This window comes from Ranitomeya imitator, chromosome 4, assembly GCF_032444005.1.
Source record: "Ranitomeya imitator isolate aRanImi1 chromosome 4, aRanImi1.pri, whole genome shotgun sequence".
NCBI classification, from domain to species: Eukaryota; Metazoa; Chordata; class Amphibia; order Anura; family Dendrobatidae; genus Ranitomeya; species Ranitomeya imitator.
In genome coordinates, this window is record NC_091285.1 from 351,778,705 (window position 1) to 351,803,926 (window position 25,222).

At 43.0% G+C, this 25,222-nt stretch overlaps 1 protein-coding gene across 1 annotated transcript in view; it reads right to left on the reverse strand.

The window, feature by feature from the left end:
• The window catches only part of ABCD2 (ATP binding cassette subfamily D member 2), an 84,222-nt gene that overhangs the window by 19,996 nt on the left and 39,004 nt on the right, over window positions 1-25,222 (reverse strand). Inside the window, exons 3-8 of the mRNA XM_069765009.1 lie at window positions 22,267-22,388; window positions 20,817-20,973; window positions 19,667-19,761; window positions 11,915-12,060; window positions 5,058-5,203; window positions 4,263-4,347 (exon numbers count right to left, since the gene is read on the reverse strand). Coding sequence (XP_069621110.1) covers window positions 4,263-4,347; window positions 5,058-5,203; window positions 11,915-12,060; window positions 19,667-19,761; window positions 20,817-20,973; window positions 22,267-22,388 — 751 coding nt within the window. The remainder of the gene's footprint in view (window positions 1-4,262; window positions 4,348-5,057; window positions 5,204-11,914; window positions 12,061-19,666; window positions 19,762-20,816; window positions 20,974-22,266; window positions 22,389-25,222) is intronic.

Genomic DNA, 25,222 nt, shown 5'->3' on the forward strand with positions numbered 1-25,222 from the left:
TAACCCTAGCCCTAACCCTACCCCTAGCCCTAACCCTAACCCTAACCCTACCCCTAGCCCTAACCCTAACCCTACCCCTACCCCTAACCCTAACCCTATTCTAACATTAGTGGAAAAAAAAAAATTTCTTTATTTTTTTATTGTCCCTACCTATGGGGGTGACAAAGGGGGGGGGGTCATTTATTATTTTTTTTATTTTGATCACTGAGATAGATTATATCTCAGTGATCAAAATGCACTTTGGAACGAATCTGCCGGCCGGCAGATTCGGCGGGCGCACTGCGCATGCGCCCGCCATTTTGGAAGATGGCGGCGCCCAGGGAGAAGACGGACGGGACCCCGGCTGGATCGGTAAGTATGATGGGGTGGGGGGGGGGACCACGGGGGGGGATCGGAGCACGGGGGGGGGAATCGGAGTGCGGGAGGGGTGGAACGGAGCACGGGGGGCGTGGAACGGAGCACGGGGGGGCTGGAATGGAGCACGGGGGGGTGGAACGGAGCACCGGGGGGGTGGATCGGAGTGCAGGGGGGGTGATTGGAGCACGGGGGGGTGATTGGAGCACGGGGGGAGCGGACAAGAGCACGGGGGGGAGCGGAGCACTGGACGGAGGGGAGCCGGAGCAGTGTACCGGCCAGATCGGAGGGCTGGGGGGGGCGATCGGTGGGGTGGGGTGGGGTGGGGGCACACTAGTATTTCCAGCCATGGCCGATGATATTTCAGCATCGGCCATGGCTGGATTGTAATATTTCACCCGTTATAATGGGTGAAATATTACAAATCGCTCTGATTGGCAGTTTCACTTTCAACAGCCAATCAGAGCGATCGTAGCCATGAGGGGGTGAAGCCACCCCCCCTGGGCTAAACTACCACTCCCCCTGTCCCTGCAGATCGGGTGAAATGGGAGTTAACCCTTTCACCCGATCTGCAGGGACGCGATCTTTCCATGACGCCGCATAGGCGTCATGGGTCGGAATGGCACCGACTTTCATGACGCCTACGTGGCGTCATGGGTCGGGAAGGGGTTAAATTATCACCTGTGCAACACAAGGAAATCCAGAAAACATGACCTGTATGCATCCCTCGAGGAATGCAGTTTGACACCTCTGTTGTACAGTACAATTCAATACTTCAGTATTGCAGTCTGTTGTAAAATTAGCTACCTCCTATAAAGACCTGCCTGAGGGAGGTCTTCATAGGAGTTTCAACATGGCAGACATGGACCTTCAGGAGACCATGACTGCCATGATAACACCATAGGCACCCCACAATTTCATCACGGAGGAGGGGTGATAAATGGTATTTCTCATGCCTCTAATTACTTAGATGCTGTGATCACTATTGAAATACTGTTGAAGGGTAAACTGCTGCGATCAGTGATCGCTCCAACATTGGCAATTTGAGGTAAGTGATAGCTGTGTAATACAGATGGCACTCGCTGAGTATAAAGTGGGAAGCGCTTAAAGGTCTCAGAGGTCTTATTGTCTTCCTACTTCAGCATGATAACTTAGGTCAAAGATTGTCTAAAGTGGTCATATTTTATCGATGGTGGTACTGCAGTCCTGTAAACAAAAACCAGGGGGAAGAAGCATAGAGAGGGCACTGGAACCGCATGGGCTTCAATAGGTAACTGATGGTTCTTTTGTTATTTAAAAGTTTTATATGCCTGTTCCCAGATTTTTTCTGGAGACTCCATAAAGGGATTATGTAAATGAATTAAACTTTTGAATACACTTTCATTATGAAATCTCTTTAATAGCCCTATATCAGACCCCTCTATTAATCTCATAACTGGAGCTTCTGCAGTTGCTTGGACACAGGCAGGGAGTTTCCGTCCTTTCCCTATGTTTTGGTGATGTGATGAAGAAGATTGGCTTTCTAGTACAGTTCACCATGTAAGACAGCGCTCTTCTCTCCACCTACAACAGCCATGTCAGACTAGCTAGTAAACCCAGCCAGATAACCAAGCTCCTTGAAGCACATCACCAGTACAGAGAAAAGACTGCTTGTGTCAGAACAGTGGGTGCTTAAAATTGGGGCCTATATGGGGCCACTGCCTTAGGCAGCTGAAAAGTAAGTGCCAAGCTGCATGGAGGTTAAAACGTTGAACATGTTTGTGTGAAATAAGAGCCCACTTCTTTTGGAGCTTGCGATTTTCTCCTCTGTGTTGCTCATGTGACTGCCATGGAATCGGGGAGTTTGCTGCTCTGCACACCTTTTACCCAGCTGTATTTGGCCTGCACTTGTGCCGCTGTTTTCACTTTTTGATCCTGTGTCCCCTGAACATCAAACTCGGCGCTTTATAACAAAATAAAGTAACAATCACTTTATGTTTTGCAGCCATGCTTGTATTATCTATTTTCACTACATACCTGACAGAATTACAGTGGGTACGGAAAGTATTGATACCCCTTTCAATTTTTCACTCTTTGTTTCATTGCAGCCATTATGTAAATTCAAAAAAGTTAATTTTTTTTCTCATTAATGTACACTTTGCACCCCATCTTGACTGAAAAAAAAACAGAAATGTAATAATTTTTGCAAATTTATTAAAAAAGAAAAACTGAAATATCACATGGTCATATTCAGACCCTTTGCTCAGTATTGAGTAGAAGCACCCTTTTGAGCTAGTACAGTGTCTTCTTGGGAATGATGCAACAAGTTTTTCACACCTGGATTTGGGGATCCTCTGCCATTCTTACTCGCAGATCCTCTCCAGTTCCGTCAGGTTGGATGGTGAACGTTGGTGGACAGCCATTTTCAGGTCTCTCCAGAGATGCTCAATTGGGTTTAGACCAGGGCTGTGCCTGGGCCAGTCAAGAATAGTCACAAAGTTGTTCTGAAGCCACTCCTTTGTTATTTTAGCTTTTTAGCTGTGTGCTTAGGGTCATTTTCTTGTTGGAAGGTGAACCTTCGGCCAAGTCTGAGGTCCAGAGCACTCTGATAGAGGTTTTCATCCAGGATATCTTTGTACTTGGCCGCATTCATGTTTCCTTCAATGACAACCAGTCGTCCTGTCCCTGCAGCTGAAAAACACCCCTCATAGCATGATGCTGCCACCACCATGTTCACTGTTGGGATTGTATTGGGCAGGTGATGAGCAGTGCCTGTTTTTTTCCACACGTACCACTTAGAATTATCACCAAAAAGGTCTACCTTCGTTTCATCAGACCAGAGAATCTTATTTCTCATAGTCTGGGAGTCCTTCATGTGTTTTTTAACAAACTCTATGCAGGCTTTCATATGTCTTGCACTGAGGAGCAGCTTTTGTTTGGACCACTCTGCCATAAAGGCCTGACTGGTGGAGGGCTTCAGGGATAGTTGACTTTGTGGAGCTTCCTCCCATCTCCCTACTGCATCTCTGGAGCTCAGCCACAGTGATCTTGGGGTTCTTCTTTACCTCTCTCACCAAGGCTCTTCTCCCACGATTGCTCAGTTTGGCTGGACAGCCAGGTCTAGGAAGACCTCTGGTGGTCCCAAACTTCTTCCATGTAAGGATTATAGAGGCCACTGTGCTCTTAGGAACCTTGAGTACTGCAGAAATTCTGTTGTAACCTTGGTCAGATCTGGGCCTCGCCACAATTCTGTCTCTGAGCTCCTTGGCCAGTTCCTTTGACCTCATGATTCTCATTTGGTCTGGAATGCACTGTGATGTCTTATATAGACAGATGTGTACCTTTCCAAATCAAGTCCTATCAGTTTAATTAAACAAAGCTGGACTCCAGTGAAGGAGTAGAGCCATCTCAAGGTGGATCACAAGGAAATGGACAGCATATGACTTAAGTATGAGTGTCTGCATGAGTCTTAAATGTGAGTGTCTGAGCAAAGGGTCTGAATACTTACTGTATGATCATGGGATATTTCAGTTTTTCTTTTTTTATTAAACTTGCAAAATTTCTTCATTTGTTTTTTTCAGTCACGATGGGATGCAGAGTGTACATTAATGTGGAAAAATATTAACTTTTTAAATTTACCAAATGGCTGGAATGAAACAAAGAGTGAAAGGGGTCTGAATACTTTCCGTACCCACTGTATATCCTGTACATTCTTTCAGCCATCCAATTATTTCATGTGTTATTCATTTATTTAATATATATGATTATGATTGATTTACTTTTAAAGCCTCTTACGATTCTGCTTTCCTTCTCAGCTGTCAAGTACTTAAAGGTTCAAACATAGAAAATCCATTTATCAAAGACGAAAACATCAAACAAAATGTGTACTGATTGCAATTAATTTGCTAAAAGCCTCATAATTTTCTTACTTGTGATAGAACATTCGTGCCATACCCATCCTTTGCTTCTCGCCTCCTGATAAAACATCTTTCCAATCTGATACAGCATCCCAACCTGTATATACACATAAAAATTAGAAGCAATCCGATATGTCTAAGTAATGTTTTTACCGATTACTGCTCTGAACATACCCTCAGAGTTAGTTTATGTGTTAATGAGATTTGGTCAATTTGCCAATCCATATTATACTAACATCAATGTGAAAGAAAAGCAAAGGGAAAAGCAAATTTATGTTAAAAAAATATACATACGAGCAGTTTTGCGGTGTCAAAAAATCACAAAATTTGCTACATTTGTTAGAAAGCCACAAAATTTAGGTACTTTTGCACTAGCCAACGTTTTGCTAAAAGTGGTTAGGGCTTTGTAGTAGGGGAGATAACTGGCGTATGTTGTAGTTGAAATCTATACCTGCTCAAGGCTCATGGGCAACATAAATCATGCACCTAAATTAGTGTATGGATCTAAATTGATTAATTCCAATCTCCTGCAACAGACTTGGGATTCACAATGATTTGTACTGAGGCATGTGAGCTGTATTGTATTTTAATTGCAGTAGCGATTAGTGAAAATTCAAAGTAGTATTTTACTTTGTAGACAAGGCTGCCACAGTGGAAAATACAATCCAAAAATCATTGCGATTTCAAAATAAGTGCATGCGCTTTCTGGAAGTGGAAATGTGCATAGTAATATTCATGGAATTTTATAGATACTGTACAGACTGTTGTACAGCATTGTGACTGAGCCATAGAGGGAAAAAAACTTACCTCCTTCCCTTTGTACAATATGATTTAGATGTACAATGTCAAGAATACGTTCAAGATCTTCGTCTTCATATCCTTTTTCATGCATGTCATCCACTAAATCAGGATAGATTACTTGATCTCTCAATGTTCCAATTGACATATATGGCCTGAAAAATATTGGATTATATAGAGAGCACACAGTTCAGTATATAATTTGCTATTTGATACAAATGTTTATTCCCATATACTAATGCAAAATATTAAAACTGCAATGTTCTACTACCAAGGGTGAGACTACACATGCGACTGGCCTGAGGGCTAGCTGCATGGCCAAACCTACTCCCGCCAATGGTGGGCACTGGCAGAAGAATTTTGTTTCACAATTGAGTGGCTATTTCCTGCTGCTGCTGGATGGAGTACTGTCTATGCAGCCAGCCAAACTATGTTGTCTCACTCTTAACCCCTTTGCCTCTCAAGCCTGTTTTCACTTTCATGACCAGGCCAAATTTTACAATTCTGACCAGTGTTATTTTATGAGGTAATAACTCTGGAGCGCTTCAATGGATTCCACTGATTCTTAGAATGTTTTTCGTGTCATATTGTACTTCATGATAGTAGCAAAATTTATTCCATATGACTTGCGTTTATTTGTGAAATAAAAAATGGAAATTTGGCAAAAAATTGGAAAATCTTGCAATTTTAACCCCTTTCTGCCAGCTGACGGAATAGTACGTCAGCTGGCAGTATCCCCCCGCTTTGAGGTGGGCTCCGGTGGTGAGCCCACCTCAAAGCCGCGACATGTCAGCTGTTTTCAACAGGTGACATGTGCCCGCAATGGGCGTGAGCAGAATGGCGATCCGCCCGCGCCCATTAACTAGTTACATGCCGCTGTCAAACTCTGACAGCGGTATTTAACAAGCGCTGCCGGCCACGCGGCCGTAAGTACGTGCACTGCTGACCCCTGTCACGTGATCAGGGGTCATCGGTGCGTTGCCATCACAACCCGAGGTCTCCTCGAGACCTCTATGGTTGTTGATGGCAGATTGCTATGAGCACCACCCTGTGGTCGGCGCTCATAGCAATGCTGTAATTCTGCTGCATAGAGGTGATCTGTGTATCACCTCTATGTAGCAGAGGCGATTGAGTAATGGATGCTTCCGACTTACGACTACCTCTTGAAGCTCATCAAGAGAATGCCAAGAGTGTGCAAAGCAGTCATCAAAGCAAAAGGTGGCTACTTTGAAGAAATTAGAATATAAGACATAATTTCAGTTGTTTCTCACTTTTTTGTTAAGTATATAATTCCACATGTGTTAATTCATAGTTTTGATGCCTTCAGTGTGAATGTACAATTTTCATAGTCATAAAAATACAGAAAAATCTTTAAATGAGAAGGTGTGTCCAAACTTTTGGTCTGTACTGTATGTCACACAAAATAGTTAAGAAATAACATTTCCCACATGTCTACTTTACATCAGCATGATTTTTGAAACATAATTTTTTTTGTTAGGAAGTTTTAAGAGTTAAAAGTTGACAAGCGATTTCTAATTTTTCCAACAAAATTTACAAAACCATTTATTAGAGACCACATCACATTTGAAGTGACTGGACATTTAACTTTTTTTTTCGCAAAAATTATACCTTAGACCCAATTTTTACAAGGGTAACAGGAGAAAATAGACAATAAAATTTGTTGTGCAATTTCTCCTGAGTACGCTGATACTAAATATATGGGGGAAAACCACTGTTTGGGCGCACAGCAGGGCTCAGAAGGGAAGGAATACCTTTTGACTTCTTGAACGCAAAATTGGCTGCAGAGAGGACGCCAAGTCGCATTTAGAGAGCCAATGTTGTGCCTCTAAATGGAGTGGAAATCCCCCCACAAGTGACCCCATTTGCAAAATAGACCCCCCAATGAATTTATCTAAATGCGTGGTGAGCACCTTGAACCCCTACGTGATTCACAGAAAATTATAACGTTGAGTTGTGAAAAGAGAAAAATTAAATTTTTTCAACAAAATTTATCTTTAAGCCCCAAATTTTGTTATTTTTACAAGGATAACAGTAGAAAATGGACCCAAAAATCTGTTGTGCAGTTTCTCCTAAGTATGCTGATGCCCAATATGTGAAGGAAAACCACTGTTTGGAGGGCACGGCAGGGCTCAGAAGGAAGAGAGTGATGTTTTGGAATGCAGACTTTAATGGAATTGTCTCTGAGCATCATGTCTCGTTTGAAGAGCCCCGATGTGCCTAAACAGTGGAAATGCCCCACAAGTGACCCCATTTTTTAAATGATCTACTGTTTCCTGCTATGTGAATTTTTTAATGTGGTGGCATACGTACGTTGTGTAGAATGCATCAGGTTGTGTTCGTCAGGTTGGCATACACGAGTTGTGTTTGTGTCGCATTGATAATTGGTGTTCTTGTGAATCCTCCTTCTGTAACACACTCGGCACATCTTTTGTGACCTTCCTTTCTTTGTGGTTTTAGGGATTTCCGCAGGGAAATGTTGGCCTGATACGATAAGAGCACCTTCAGTTTCGGAAGTACTGGGGCCGAATCCTTCCTAATCTACAAAGATTAGGGTCTTGATCATCACCTCCCGGAACTGAAGGTACATCATACCAGTCTGGACTGCACATTGTGATAGCACAAAAGCGCTGTACATTGCCATCTGTATGATGTGCACAGCCAGCTTCTTGAACCATACCTTGGCTTTTCTCATGGCACTGTACAGCTGGAGGACCTTTGACCAGAAAGATCAACTCCCCCCATGTTTTTATTGTACCCCTGTACACAGTGTGGTTTGCGGACCTGTGTAGAGGTACCTCGTACAGTGCTGGGGTGCTGTCATCACCATGTATGACGGTCAAGAAATAGACATTTCTCTCGTCCTTGTACTTGACAACCAGCATGTTGTTGCTACATTGGGCTCTGCTCTCACCCATTCTGAGCAGCTGCCCAATTAGACTCTTAGGGAGGCTTCTCTGATTTCTGCGGACAGTACTGCAGGCTGTGGTAGCTCGCGCAAAGAGGGATTTGAAGAGTGGGATGCTGGCATAAAAGTTATCTACGTAGAGGTGACACGGGGCATCAAGGGGGTTCAATCCAGGAGTTCTTGTTTTCATAAATCCTAAACTTTGAAATGACAGTCAAAGTTGAGGACATTGTGCATTATCATTGTAATGCAAAGATTTTTGGTTGACCTCAAAACGTTTATGGGTCATAACCATGCTGAATACAATTACTTGAGAAAGAGGAGTAGGAAAAAAAAGGAAGGTGGGATCCTCTCCCTCACCATCAGTGTCGAAGGCAAGGAAGGCGTATGCTTCCTCCGCTAAATACAGTGAGTGGGACGAGCGGGACATTTTTTTTACATGTGGTGTTTGTGTGTACCAAATCTTATTCAGATGTGTGTGTGAATGCTTGGCGTAATTGCTTCTTACTTAGAAAAGAAAGAAAAAGTTAAAAATAAAAAAGCAACAACCGGAGGTTGATCACTGATGTGCGTCAGTGATCAGCGCTTGACAACTGTAGGATAGACGCATGGATGACTCTTTTTTTCCACACTGACACTAACTCAGTGCCATTTAAAACACTGCAGTAGATGACGATTACTACAGTATATTTTACTGTCTGTAATCTAAATTTTTTTATTCTCTTTTCAGAAAAAAAACAACAACCAGAGGTTGATTACTGATGTGCATCAGTGATCAGTGCTCGACGGTTGTAGGATGATTATTTTTTTATGAGCTTACACTAACTCAATTTAGTAAATTAATAATGCAGTAGACAATGGTTACTACAGTATACTTTACTGTCCATATTTTAATTTTTTTTTAACGCTTTACTATCTGACACTAACTCAATGCAGTAAAAAGTACTATAGTAGACAACAATTACTATGGTATATTCTCCTGTTCCTAATCTAATCCTATCAACTAATCTAAATGATTTTTCCAAGATTCTTTTTGAACAAAAAAAACCTTCAAACAACTGCTGGTTAGTGATGTTCGTCACCAACCAGCACTCGACGGCTGTAGGACACACGCATCAATATGGTGCAAAAAGGGGATGAAAAAAATAGACTAAAAAAAAAGTCCTTGCCAAAAACAAGCACAGGTGGTAATCAGTGGTGTACGTCTGATTAGTGGCTCGGCAGCTGTAGGAGTCACACACAGAGGCCATGCAAAGGAAGGTAGGGGGGATAGTTAGTGAAAAGAAAAGTTGTGTAAAACAGCTTGCATGGATGTTGATCAGCGATCAAGTCCTGATCAGTGCTCGGTGGCAGAAGTGAGGGTGGAGAGGGGGAAAATTGGGGAAAAAGGGGGGATTGGTGTGGGTTAGGAAAGATCAGGCAAGGATTAGGAACTCTTCTTTCTTCTTATTCAGCAGCAGGAGCACAGGAAGCAGCAGGACGAACTGTGACGGCACAGGCTTTTATGGCACCACAAGGCCCAGCATGGCCATATAGTGATAGAGTGCCTTGTACAAATCCGCAGCTAGAATGAGTTAGTATAGGGTGGTCACTGCCAGGTCACACTGCATCTGATCGCTTTGATTGGTTCTAATTTACTGAGATAATGACTTTTTGGGTTTCCATTGGTTGTAAGCCATAATCATCAACATTAGCAAAAATAAACACTTGAAATACATCACTCTGTTTGTAATGACTCTATATAATATATGAGTTTCACTTTTTGTAATGAATAACTCAAATAAATTAACTTTTTGATGATATTCTAATATTGTGAGAAGCACCTGTATATAGCGTAACAAATCCAAATACCTGTTTAGCATTGTCGCTTGCCAACATCTCTAACTGGACAGTCACAGTAACAGATGGACTAATTCTGAAGTCTTATTGCTAGAAAAAAAGATTTATAATGCAACACACATTGATCCAAATGAGGAAATGAAAGAAGCCAACGTCAATCTAAGCCGCAGTAAGAAGGATTATATTGTATCTGGGTAAGCCTATTCAATCTGAATTGGTCCAATCTGTTATTCTCACCAAGCCAAACCCAAGATGAAAGCACTTAAGGAAAAATATTTAGAAAACTCTGGAAAAAGTTTTTATTTATAAGTTTCATACTATTTACAACAAGAAAGGTTGAAAGGGCTTTCCAGGACACACAGTACAGTATCTTTATAAAAGCCCTATACATTGCACAATCTGTGAGGGGTGCGTATGCGGGATCGATTCCTGCTGAAATTCTTATATGCAATGTTCAATAAGAGCAGCTATGTAAAAGGTTAACACAATGACCTTATACTTTTAATTTATCACAAAATATTCCAAAAAATAAAACCTATGATTAGAAAAAGAATATTGTTATAGAAACATATTACATAGCATGATGAAATGTCATCATTAAAGGATACATGTCACCAGATTTTACAATATAAACTGCATGCCGTAAAAAAATAATCTCTTAGATCTGATGAGGATAGTGTCAGAATGGCTATATAACCCATTGGGAAAGTCCCTGCCAAATATTAAAGTGAGATGGACTCTTAAAATACCAATCTTAATATCAGGACTAAATAACCATTCTGATACAGATTTTCAAAGTATGTACACCAGCCTCATCAGATCTAACAGATCAATTTAATAATGTATGCACTTTAATATAGTAAAATCTTGTATATTGTAAAATGATATTGTAAGGTCCACTTCAAATGTTCCCCCTACCACCAAATGTAACATTTATCACCCATCCAGAGGAGTCGTCCCAGCAATTGTACATTTGTTCTAGTGATTGGTGAGCGTGCTACGATCTGACACCATTAATCCAATATTTATTACCTAGGTTATGCATGTAATTAGTTAGTCTGGAATATCAGACGGTCATAACAAAGGTATATAAAGCTTCATTTTATAGATAAAAAGACAAAATCTCCCAATAACTGATAGCTAATATCTTTCACTATTATTGCTTACTTCATTGGAAGAATTTCCGAACTTTCTTTGCTTCTGGTCTTGTAAAATGTAATATTATATTGCAATCCTGTGAATGATTTCCTGACATTCTAGGTAATCGGTAGATAGATTTAATAGGGTAATCCAGGTATAACAAGTCATCATCTATCCATAGGGGTGAAAGTAACTGGTGGTCCAGCCGCTGGACCCCCATTGATCACCAGGACATATGCACGTGTGCAGAGCTGGCCCATTCTAAGTATGTGGGACTAAGGCCGGGATCACACGTGCGAGAAACACGTCCGTGTCTCGCATGTGAAATCCAAGCTCTGGCGCCGGCACTCCAGCATGCGGCCACATATCAACACATGGAGCTGCACGCTCCACTCTGGAGTGCCGGCGCCAGAGCTTGGATTTCACATGCGAGACACGGACGTGTTTCTCGCATGTGTGATCCCGGCCTAATGGAGATAATACTAGGTTATCTCCCTCTGTGAACTCCTCATAACTGGAATACCCCTTTTTAAGGAGTATAAGGAATTGAATTATTGCGAGTAAAGCTGGGACAGTTGATTCGCAGGTCCACTGGCCAGGTCATTGATATGTGACCAGTGGACTAAAGGTCTGTGAATCTCATTGCATCCCAGCATTCCGGGCTCTTCTTTTGATTTTCCGGGCTGGTGTGAAATTGTGTGCGTTTCACACACTAGTGATGGCATCACACCAGACCGGCTACTCAAAAGAGGAGCTGGGGATGCTGGGACTAGGGGGTAAGGAGATTCGCAAGCCTCGTGTCCACCAGTCACAGATTACTGACCGCGACAGGTGGAATCGCTTCTCCCATCTCTAATTCTCCCATCTTCTTACAACATTGTTAATGAAACAATACATCTTTCTCTATCACAACTAAACAAAAACTTCTCCGTGGAAATAGTAGAATAACAATAATACGCACCTTTGTGGGATATAAAACATCTTCTCTGGCGGAGGTTTATATAGTACTCCTTCATAAACTGGCCACAAACCCCCCAGAATTCTGAACAGGGAACTTTTACCACAACCATTGGGGCCAGTGATGAGGAGATGCATTCCTTCCTTTACCTAAGAGATAAGTCAAATGCTTACAAGTCAGTGAGCTAAGGAACAATTCTGCAAATAACAGTAAAGTAATAAATGCAAGCTATGTAGTATTAGACATGGCAACTTTCATTTTGGAATATAGAGGAACTGTAGGCATTTCATTTTGGTAATCACTAGGGTCTCCAGTTTATTAATTCTCCATTAATAGCAAAAGGTGCATAACCCCTATAACATACATTCTTAGGCTATGTTCACATGCTCAGTATTTGGTCAGTATTTTACCTCAGTATTTGTAAGCCAAAACCAGGAGTGGGTGATAAATACAGAAGTGGTGCATATGTTTCTATTATACGTTTCCTCTAATTGTCCCACTCCTGGTTTCGGCTTACACATACTGAGGTAAAATACTGACCAAATACTGAAGGTGTAAGGGTATGTTCACACGTTCAGGATTTCCATCCTTTTTTTTTCAGGACAGTTTTTTTAAAAAACTGCAGCTCTTGGCAGAAAACGCAGGTCCTTTTTTTGTCCTTTTTTGATGCGTTTTTGATGCGTTTTTGATGCGTTTTTTTATCCTTTTTTTACTGTGTGTTTCCTAGGAAGCTTTTTAGGGCTAAAATGGCTGAAAATACCCTAACCCTACCCCTAACCCTAACCCTACCCCTACCCCTACCCCTAACCCTACCCCTAACCCTACCCCTACCCCTAACCCTACTCCTACCCCTAACCCTACCCCTACCCCTAACCCTACCCCTAACCCTACCCCTAACCCTACCCCTACCCCTAACCCTACCCCTAACCCTAACCCTAACCCTACCCCTAACCCTACCCCTAACCCTAACCCTACCCCTAACCCTACCCCTAACCCTACCCCTAACCCTACCCCTAACCCTAACCCTATTCTAACCTTAGTGAAAAAAAAAAAAAAAAAAATTCTTAATTTTTTTATTGTCCCTACCAATGGGGGTGACAAAGTGGGGGGGGTGTCATTTACTATTTTTTTATTTTGATCACTGAGATAGGTTATATCTCAGTGATCAAAATGCACTTTGGAGCGAATCTGCCGGCCGGCAGATTCGGCGGGCGCACTGCGCATGCGCCCGCCATTTTGCAAGATGGCGGCGCCCAGGGAGAAGACGGCCGGACGGACACCGGGACGCCGGGTAAGTATAAGGGGGGGAGATTAGGGCACGGGGGGGGCATCGGAGCACTGGGGGGGGCATCGGAGCACGGGGGGGGGGGGCATCGGAGCACGGGGGGGCGGGATCGGAGCACGGGGGGGCAGCCACACTCCGCCCACGCACTTCCGCCCGCTCCCCCGCACTTCCTGCTGCAGCGGTTCTGCACATCAAATCGCAGTAAAACCCGCAGATATATTTTTGATCTGCGGGTTTTACTGCGATTTTGACCTCACAATGGAGGTCTATGGGTGCAGAACCGCTGCGGTTCAGGAAGAAGAATTGACATGCTCCTTCTTTTTTCCGGGAGCTATTCAGCGCGGCTTTTTTTTTACAATTTCCGGACCATGTGCACAGTGTGTCCTGTTTTCCATAGGGTACAGTGTACTGTACCCTGCATGGAAAACAGCTGCGGAACCGCAGCGGCAAAACCGCCGCGGTTCCGCGGTAAAAAACGCACTGTGTGAACATGGCCTAAATGTGGCCTCATACTGAGGATCAGTTTTAAAATTACTTATAGCAGTTCAAAAATCTATGTCTTTTATTTCAGATTTGATCACATTCTAAATACCGTGTAACTGAGAATCAATGTGATATTTATTACTCGACTCCTACAATCCTGCAATGTCGCACTATGTACTATTCAGGGAGCATTGCAAATGAAATAGTAATTAGCGCATTGATCAGAAACAGTTATCTAAATGTAAATTACCAGGAAAGTACTGTAATTGTGTGTAATTGCATGTGGTGACTATGTCATTATTACTCCCACTGAGTTTGGAGATGCAATGCTCCAGACATTTGTTACATGTACACTTGCCTGAGCGCTCTCATGTGAACTGGTATGCTAGCAATTAACTGACCGAAGATTTGGTCCCTTGTCCACATCGGACAAATACAAACTGTAAATAACATTGTCAATTAATTACTCTTTTAAATTAAGTCACCAGGTTTTTGCTATCCCGTCCGAGAGCAGAGACCTGATTCCAGTGATGTATCGCTTACTGGACTGCGTGTGGTATTTTTGACAAAATCACTGTTTTATATACTGCAAATCTACCAGTTAGGATACGGCCACACTAGCAGTATTTGGTCAGTAAGTTACCTCAGTATGTGTAAGCCAAAACCAGGAGTGGGTGATAAATGCAGAAGTGGTGACGTGTTTCTATTATATCTTTTCTCTCTGATTGTTCCACTCCTGGTTTTGGCTTACACATACTGATTCAAATACTGATCACATACTAACAGCGTGACAGTAGCCTTTTCTGAATGCCGAGCTCTGTAAACCAGCTCCCACACACTCCACTGATTCGCAGCTTTCTGCCTATGCACAGTGTAGAGAGGAACCGGCCAATCAGTGTTGGGGGCTGGGTTATACAGAGCTCATTAATATGGAGGACTACACGGCAGCAGGTTACTAGTCCTAGTGATAATCACCTGCTAACAAAGCAATGATTTTATCAAAACTACAGAAAGCCACCCAGTAAGTGACACATTGCTGGAATCAGGGTCTCTGTCTCTATATTATGCTGTAGTCAAATGAAAAAAAATCTGGTAACAGATTCCCTCTCTAGTTTTTTTATAGAATAATATCATGTTTACATGATAAGGTAATACTATAGTATAATCATATATTACCTTATCTATACAGTCTTACAGAACATTTAAAAAAATATTGAACAAACTTTCCATTCACAATTACCGAAGTGAAATAATGTAGGTTTGCAGAATTCATGAAGGGTAACTAGGTTTGCTGAAGAGGGGGAGTCATTTTACACTGAGCTAGCCCCTGGATGCAGTATCTAGGGACTGAATCTATTTCTGCAGATTCTACTAGTATTTCATTACTGCTGAATGCATTTTCAATGACTTTCTGAATACAGTATGCTTATCTTACATTCATTTTCCTAGTCCTTAAACCTTTAGCTTTTGGAAGATATTGTCAAAAGATAAAACAACTTTGCCAATACAGAGTTTAGTTTCATAGATCTAAAAAAAATAAGTGATAATAGCCATCCCTAGAAATGACGTTTCGATGAAATCATGGCATTCCAGTACATTCATTCACTCTGTTTATTGAACCTGCTGAAAAGCTATTAATAAATGGGAAAATTGACTTCAATATGACATCGCCTTCAAAGTGTATGTTGTATTGTATCTACCGATATGTCACAGAGACATAACAAAAGGTAGGGCTTGTAGAGATGTGATAGTCGAGAACACGCTGCTCTCTAGAAGAGTCTGGTGCTGAAATGTTTCGCACACAAGTCAGAGGATACACATTAAATGCTCTAAATCCAACATATGCAGGCTCGGACTGGCCCACCGGAGAACCGGAGGATCCTCCGGTGGGCCCTGACACTGACACCTGCTGGCAGGGCCCCCACTGCTCCAGGGCCCCCACTGCTCCAGCCTCCAGGGCCCCCCCGCCGCCCGCCTTGAAGAAGATACTCACCCTGCTCCAGCGATGGTCTCAGCGTCTGCACTGCAGCTCGTCCTGAACGAGCGGTCACGTGACACCGCTCATTAAGGCCATGAATATATGCATATTCATGACCTTAAATGAGCGGTGTCACATGACCGCTCAAGCAGGAAGAAGGTGCTGCGCCCGTGCGCCGGCCCCTGGAGTCAGGACAGAGCGCGAGGGATGTCGGCACGGCCGTGCAGTGGGACAGATGAGTATTAGGGACGGGGGGGATGAAGGAGGACATAAGCCGGCGCGCCGTGCGGGTGCGGAGAGATAAGCCATGCATACAGGGGCGGACTATGAGCCATGCATACAGGGGGGAATATAAGCCATGCATACAGGGGGGGGGGGGATATGAGCCATGCATGGGGGGGGGAATATAAGCCATGCATACAGGGGCGGAATATGAGCCATGCATACAGGGGGGGATATGAGCCATGCATACAGGAGGGGGGGATATGAGCCATGCATACAGGGGGGGGGATATGAGCCATGGATACAGGTGGGGGGGATATGAGCCATGCATACGGGGGGAATATGAGCCATGCATACAGGTGGGGGGGGTATATGAGCCATGCATACAGGAGGGGTAATATGAGCTATGTATATAGGATGGGAGGGAGATGAGCCATGCATACAGGAGGGGGGCCGTTATACAGTATGGAGCATCATGTGTGGCCGTTATACAGTATGGAGCATCATGTGTGGCCGTTATACAGTATGGAGCATCATTTCTGGCCATTATACAGTATTGAGCATTATGTGGGATCATTATACAGTATGGAGAACTGTGTGGCCGTTATACAGTATGGAGCACTATGTGTGGGTGGTCATTATACAGTATGGAGCAATGTGTGGCCATTATACCCATTATACACTATGGAGCATCATGTGTGGCCATTATACACTATGGAGCATCATGTGTGGCCATTATACACTATGGAGCATCATGTGTGGCCATTATATACTATGGAGAACTGTGTGTGGCCATTATACAGTATGGAGCATCATGTGTGGTGGCTGTTATACAGTATTGAGCATCATGTGTGGCTATTATACAGTATTGAGCATCATGTGTGTCAGAGGATACACATTAAATGCTCTAAATCCAACATATGCAGGCTCGGACTGGCCCACCGGAGAACCGGAGGATCCTCCGGTGGGCCCTGACACTGACACCTGCTGGCAGGGCCCCCACTGCTCCAGGGCCCCCACTGCTCCAGCCTCCAGGGCCCCCCCGCCGCCCGCCTTGAAGAAGATACTCACCCTGCTCCAGCGATGGTCTCGGCGTCTGCACTGCAGCTCGTCCTGAACGAGCGGTCACGTGACACCGCTCATTAAGGCCATGAATATATGCATATTCATGACCTTAAATGAGCGGTGTCACATGACCGCTCAAGCAGGAAGAAGGTGCTGCGCCCGTGCGCCGGCGCCTGGAGTCAGGACAGAGCGCGAGGGATGTCGGCACGGCCATGCAGTGGGACAGATGAGTATGAGGGACAGGGGGGATGAAGGAGGACATAAGCCGGCGCGCCGTGCGGGTGCGGAGAGATAAGCCATGCATACAGGGGCGGACTATGAGCCATGCATACAGGGGGGAATATAAGCCATGCATACGGGGGGGGGGGGGATATGAGCCATGCATAGGGGGGGGGGGAATATAAGCCATGCATACAGGGGCGGAATATGAGCCATGCATACAGGGGGGGATATGAGCCATGCATACAGGAGGGGGGGATATGAGCCATGCATACAGGGGGGGGATATGAGCCATGGATACAGGTGGGGGGGATATGAGCCATGCATACGGGGGGAATATGAGCCATGCATACAGGTGGGGGGGATATGAGCCATGCATACGGGGGGGGGGGGGGGGGTATGAGCCATGCATACGGGGGGGATGGATATGAGCCATACATACAGGGGGGAATATGAGCCATGCATACAGGAGGGGGAATATGAGCCATGCATACATGGGGAGATATGAGTCATGCATACAGGAGGGGTAATATGAGCTATGTATATGGGATGGGAGGGAGATGAGCCATGCATACAGGAGGGGGGCCGTTATACAGTATGGAGCATCATGTGTGGCCGTTATACAGTATGGAGCATCATGTGTGGCCGTTATACAGTATGGAGCATCATTTCTGGCCATTATACAGTATTGAACATTATGTGGGATCATTATACAGTATGGAGAACTGTGTGGCCGTTATACAGTATGGAGCACTATGTGTGGGTGGTCATTATACAGTATGGAGCAATGTGTGGCCATTATACCCATTATAAACTATGGAGCATCATGTGTGGCCATTATACACTATGGAGCATCATGTGTGGCCATTATACACTATGGAGCATCATGTGTGGCCATTATACACTATGGAGAACTGTGTGTGGCCATTATACAGTATGGAGCATCATGTGTGGTGGCTGTTATACAGTATTGAGCATCATGTGTGGCTATTATACAGTATTGAGCATCATGTGTGGCCATTATACAGTATGGAGCATCATGTGTGGCCATTATACAGTATGGAACATCATGTGTGGCCATTTTACAGTATGGAGCACTGTGTGGCCATTATACAGTATAGACAATCATGTGTGGCCATTATACAGTATGGAGCATCATGTGTGGCCATTATACAGTATTGAGCGTCATGTGTGTTCATTATACAGTATGGAGCATCATGTGTGGCCATTATACAGTATGGAACATCATGTGTGGCCATTATACAGTATGGAGCACTGCGTGGCCATTATACAGTATGGAGCATCATGTGTGGCCATTATACAGTATGGAGCATCATGTGTGGCCATTATACAGTATGGAGCACTGTGTGGCCATATTTTTGTTTGCTTATAATTATTGTATATAAAACAGTGTGATCAGCAGTGCTAAATGGCTGCGGTTGGGACGTGGATATGGGTGTGACTAGTTGTGAAATGGGTGTGGTCAGAGGCGTGGCCTAAAATTTGCTGCGGCGCACTACAGGCGCCGCAAACTTTATACCTCCTTCCCTTCTTCAAAAGTTGGGAGGTTTGGTACCGCATTTGCCAGATCACAGCAAGTGCCGCAAATCCCATAGGGAATTAATGAGGCTGAACGCAGTGTTGCCGTAAGTGATCCGTTACGCGGCAGATGCAGAAAAACTGCCGGATCTGCTGCAAAAGGCGACTTTCACATCAGTGATTCTTGCCAAAGTCACTGCCGATAGTGTCATACTCACCAAAGGGGGAGGCAGCACTAAAAGTGCCTAGGGCAGCAGAAACTCTAAATACGGCCCTGGGGGGCTACATTATATTCTGTGGGGGGACTGCATTATACTCAGGGTACTACATTATATTATGGGGGGCTACATCATACTATATGAGGGGTTACAGTATACTCTATGGGGGGCTGCATTATATTCTGTGGTGGGGCTGCATTATTCTCTCAGGAGACTACATAATATTATGGGGGCTACATCATACTATATGAGGGGGCTACAGTATACTCTATGGGGGGCTGCATTATATTCTGTGGTGGAACTGCATTCTCTCAGGGGACTACATTATATTCTGTAGTGGGTGGCATTATACTATATGAGGGGGGGCTGCATTATACCCTATGGGGTGCTACATTGTATTCTATGGTGGGGACTGTGTCATACCTGAGGGGGTTGCATTATATTTTGTGGGGTGCTGCATTATATTCTATGAGAGGGGACTGCATTATATTTTATGAGGGGGCTACATCATATTCTGTGAGGGGGCTACCCCAACCCTTGCTACATTATTAAGACGTGAACTACCTTATATTATACCCTGATATTAGCGCTTTTTACCGCACAATTGGTGGTCTTGTATCTATTTCTATGTAGCTACACAGTGGGCCCCAAGAATGATTTTCTCTGGTGGGCCCAAGGTGCTCCAGTCTGACGCTGAACATATTATTTTCGTTACTATACATACGATGCTGGGTAGCGTTACTTACTTGTATATTTAACTTGGAAACCACAATATCTCCGTTTGGTGTAATGATTGGGACATTTTCACATATGATTCCATGATCTACGTCTATTACTTTGCCTGTTACAAAACAATTTAGAGAAAAATATTATACATTTTTGTATTTCTTCTGGCCAACAGTCTATCACCATAGTGAGTCACACATTCTGATCTTCTCAGGAGTCTGAACATGGGCTTATGTTATCTACCAAATAAGAGACGAGACTTATTAGATTGCTGCTTAGCAAATGTCAGGGCAAAAAAAAGGGTGCAATGAACCAAACTTCTTAATGAATTATTACCATTTGTTTATGGCTGTATTGATTGAACAGGGTTTTTTGCTTTAGGGAAATGAATATCCCCACCTGCAAGGTATTATAAAGAAACAAACCGGGCTGTATTCACCTTCCTGGGGAGTGTCCGCTGATGCTCCCGGTTTGTGGCATTGGCTGCCGCGCTGCCGTCACTTCGATAGCACAGCAACCAATCAGTGATCTTAGCGGCTCTGGCAGTATAGACAGAATGTCCAGTTCAGAGCCGCGCACTGGGTCTGATATCTGGAGCATATTCATTGGTGGACCTGGGGAAGGTAAGTACAGCGTGGTTTGTTTCATTATAGTCGGGGACATTAATTTACCGAAAGGGAACAACCCCTTTAAAGAATTTCTAATATAGTTATATTGCAGCAGACTTCAACCCTGACCCACTAAGACTCAGCCCAGACAGGCTGGACATTTAGTCAGCATTGGCAATATCAACATATCATTTCAAGAAATATAGGCGAAAGTTTAGTGGTTTAAGTACACTTGATGTAATCTACTGAGAAAAATGCATTCTCATTTATAAATGACTTATTACGAAAAATAACATTTCCAAACATTTCATTTAGGTCAGAGATGAGAGTATAAACACAAATGATAAATTAAAAAGAAAATCTGATCTTGTTGGTGGCATAGCACGTTGCGTCAGTGGTGTTATGAATGTGTGTTCTGTGGGACAGTCTCCATTAATGTACCTAGGAGAAACACATCGGGGTCACTGAGGTCACCGCTGTTGGACTTGCACCCATTTATTGTACATGTTTGCTGCAAAAAAAGGGTTTCCTGGAAAACCTCCTCCATAAAAAGTACAAATACCTTTAATTTCCAAGGGTCCATCTATGTGAAGTCCAGTCTTTTTTATTTGGTTCTGTGTTTCTTGAATTGATGATCTTTTATAAATTCCTTTTTTAACTTCATTAAAGACCGAAAACATATTATACACCCTGGCAGTATAACCTGCGAGTTCTGTAACCTGTAAAATAAAATAAATACTGTTTTATTCTTTAGAAATGCTACTGCACATTTTAAATGGCGCCTTCAGTGTTCTTTTTTCCTGCTTGGAGTATAATTACAAGTGATAGGTTGGCAGAGTTTCCAGCTACCAGTGGGCACTATTGTCAAAGCTATTTTATGAAGCTCTTCACTGAGGCTTGGGGATTTGTACATTTTCCAGCAGGGTCTCCTGTTAACAGGTGTAAACTTCTGGTGCGATATGAGAACGACAGAGACATCGGAGGCACCCTTTAGGATCAGTGTACAATAGCCAGAACGTTCAGGCAGGTCTACGTTTTATTTTTTCTTATAGACTTTTAAAGGGGTTATCCGGGACTATTTTATATTTCTAACAGGTTGTTAACTACCCACTTGTTCTGCCCACTGACCGCTCCTGCCAGCGATACTGCAAATTCACATCCACAGAGCAGCTCTTCCTCTTTCGCGCTGCTATATCGACAGGACGTTAAGGCCAACGCCATGCTGATTGACGGCCTGCTCAGTTAGGCAGCAGGAGCCAGCTATCAAACAGAATGACATCAGCAGTCACACCCCATCAAGAGCAGAGCAGAAGAGAAGCTTCTGCTCTGTCAAAGTGACGTCAGCCGTGGAATCGCCAGCAGGAGCAGTCTGTGATTGGCGCCTGGAACAACGGGCAGGAAGGTAGCGACTATCTGTCTGTTAGTTTTTAGGCCCATAGTATAAAAATAAAATATTCCTGGATAATCCCTTTAAATTAAGTACTGTAGCATCATCATCTTCTATGCTGTGAAGATACGAGATGTGCAGCATTCAAAACAACAGATATTGGAAGCCTGTGCTAGCATTTCTTCTGCGGTGTTGCTATCAGTGTGTCAAGAGTGGGAGAAGAAACATTGACAATCCAACACAATGGGCAGCACTTTGAACACATTTTGTAAGTGGTCATAAACTTGTAAATAACTCATGAAAGCATAAAGCTACATTAAAGCCAAGCACACCATTGTTTTTCTTGTGAAATTCTCAATAAGTTGGATGTGTGACCCTCTTCCAATTGAAAAAAAATTAAGTTTGATCCAAAATGGCCAACTTCAAAATGGCCGCCATTGTCATCACCCATCTTGAAAAGTTTCCCCCCTCCCATATACTAATGTGCCACAAACAGGAAATTAATATCACCAACCATTCCCATTTTATTTAGGTGTATCCATATAAATGGCCCACCCTGTATTTATAAGTGTAACCAGAACAAAAAGGAACAAAAAAGGGGTTGTTGTTCTACAGGTAAAGTTACCTCTTTATATGAAGACATAATTCTTTCAATGGCATCAGCTCCAGATGCGAGTAGATTTCTGGCTGTGGTAAAGGCTTCGGTACGTTCACTCACCATTGCGTGTTTCTGCCCATCTTCTGAATCTAAGCAATAAAAAACCAACACAATATTTCAATATCTATTTGTTTCTCAAGACTTTGCTCTCTTACAATGTGTGAAGTTATAATACCTTAAAATAATCTTCTTAATTATTTTCAATCTCTAAAAAACACTAAAACGCAGTATAGCAGACACTTAGCAAAAGTGAATATATTAGATACACAAATGATCTAAAACTAGACCATGAATAATTCCACATGATAAAGTTACTTCTATATTAGTATCCAGATATGGTAACAGCCTAAAAATACCTAAAGTCCCTTACTAATGTCCTAGACTGATTCTACCTAACTGCGGCGGTTGGCACCCTAAAAGTTATGAGATATGGTGCCCCCTCTCGTTGGTTAACCAAGTAGGTTTGCTTTATCTGCCTATTTCACCTGTCCTCCCATTCAAATTCATTATCTATAACAGGGCTAGAAGGGAAAGACAAGAAGAGCTGTCGATGAGTGGAGGCGCCACATCTAGTAATCAATTAGGGTGCCAACCTCCACTGTAAGGCATCATCAGCCGTAGGTTAAGAAACAGGCATGTATAGTTTTCTGAAATTTTATTATTAGATTATCTGATTATCCACCTACCAGATATAGCAAATACCTACAAGGGAGGTACTATCATCTCCCTATAAGAGAGGTACTACCATCTCCCTAATTGTCTAGTATCCTTTCATTGTAAGGCTATCATGCCTTTACCATGTACTCACCTTAGATATAGTCCACCACATTTTGTACGTTGATTTTCTCCATCTCTAATTACATACCTGTCTTTTCCCATCTACTTATAACAGAGAGAGCCAGATAAGATATGGGCAATCGCCGACGAGTGGGGGCGCCATATCTCGTATCTTTTAGAGAGATAGTAATTCCTCTCTTATAGGGAGATGGTAGTACCTCCCTTGTAGGTATTTGCAATATCTGGTAGGTGCAAAATCAGATAATTTAATAATAAACTTTCAGAAAACTATACATGCCTGTTTCTTAACCTACGGCTGATGGTGCCTAACAGCGGAGGTTGGCACCCTAATAGATTACTAGATGTGGCGCGCCCACTCATCGACAGCTCTCCTTGTCATTCCCTGTTATAGGTAATGATAGCCAATGGGAGGACAGGTGAAATAAGCAGATAAAGCAAACCTACTTGGTTAACCAACGAGAGGGGGCACCATATCTCATATCTTTAAGGTTGGCAACCTCTGCAGTTAGGGAGAATCAGTTTAGGACATTAGTAAGGGACTTTGTAGGTATTTTAAGGCTTTTACCATATCTGGATACTAATGTAAAAGTAACTTTATCATGTAGAACTATCCATGGTCTAATTTTAGATAATTTTTGTGTCTGATATATTCATTTCTGCTAAGTGTTTCCTACACTAGGTTGTGGTGTTTTTTAGAGATTGAAAATAATTAAAAAGATTTATTCCTTTGTTTCATAACCATTTTTACAGAAAATGTTGATTTCTTACAAGTAATGTTCCAGGCTTTGTTAAGGTGTGAAATTCGCAGATTCATATAATGTGTACAGAATGGCTACATTCTGTGTTCTCATCATACTTCCAGATATTGTATCTTTGTAACAGAGAAAAGGTGAGTTGATCAACCTCCAATTTATGTTACAAAAAATAGATTGGGTGTTTATTCCACTGGAACAGGCCACATTACTCCCAAATTCATTAGAAAATTAATAATGTATAAAGGAATAGCACACCAAATATAGGCACAAAAATGAATGCTTTTTAATGCTTTTTATTTTTCTTCCCTCGTATCTCAAAAAAAGTTATTACACCGCAAAATGAAGTATAACAACGTTTAGGGTAATGTACCTTTCGTCAGGCAGGTATAAGCAAAGATTTTTATAAATATATTTTTATGTCCTCTAGGCAGGTATTGTAAAATACAGTCACAAGGGTTCTTTAAGATGTTGATAGCTATGAGTGTGAGGTGTGTGGAATGTTTTTCTAGGATGAAAAAGGTAAAAATCCACATGTACCAGTATATGAAGGGATGGAATTGCTGGGCTGTTTTGGGATCGAGAGAGTGTGGAAATTACTATTGCCCATGGGAGAAGCTATCGATTGGTACAAAAAGCAGTTGATGATGAAATCATGGGTGACTTCAAAATTCCCACTGACATCCACCAGCCTGCAGCCTCCAAGCTCCTGTCCCTTGCTTCATCCTTTGGTCACACTCAGTGGTCCTCCGCAGCCACCCACACAGACGACATACATTAGACCATATCTTCACCCGTCTCTGCTCCCTATCTATTTTCACAGCCTCATCTCTCCCCCTGTCTGACCGCCACCTACTCACTTTCTCATCCATGTCCTCACCTGCCACACTATGTTCAGAAACTAGCACACACCCCCAGAAACCTCAAACACCTAGACATTCATGCGCTCTCTGACTCTATTCTACTGCTGTCCTCCAAATCTTCACTCCATGACACATACAGTTCCACCATTTTCTACAACACCACACTGGCATCAGATATTGACTCGGTCGACCTGCTCGTGCATGGCAAAATGCGATTAATCAATAGGCAACCCTGGCACAATAACCTCACTAAAAACTGTTGGCAAGTGTCCAGGGTATCGGAGTGAAGTTGGAAAGAAAACACACTAGAAGAAGACTTCACCGCATTCAAAACAGCAACTTTCACATTCAAATCTGCCCTCACCTCTGCTTAAAGGGACACTGTCACCCCCTCCAGCCGTTATAAACTAAAAAAGCCACCTTGTGCAGCAGTAATGCTGCATTCTAACAAGGTGGCTCTTTTAGTTTTTGCTTCTGTTATTCCCTCAATAAAGCGTTTTATAATTTTCC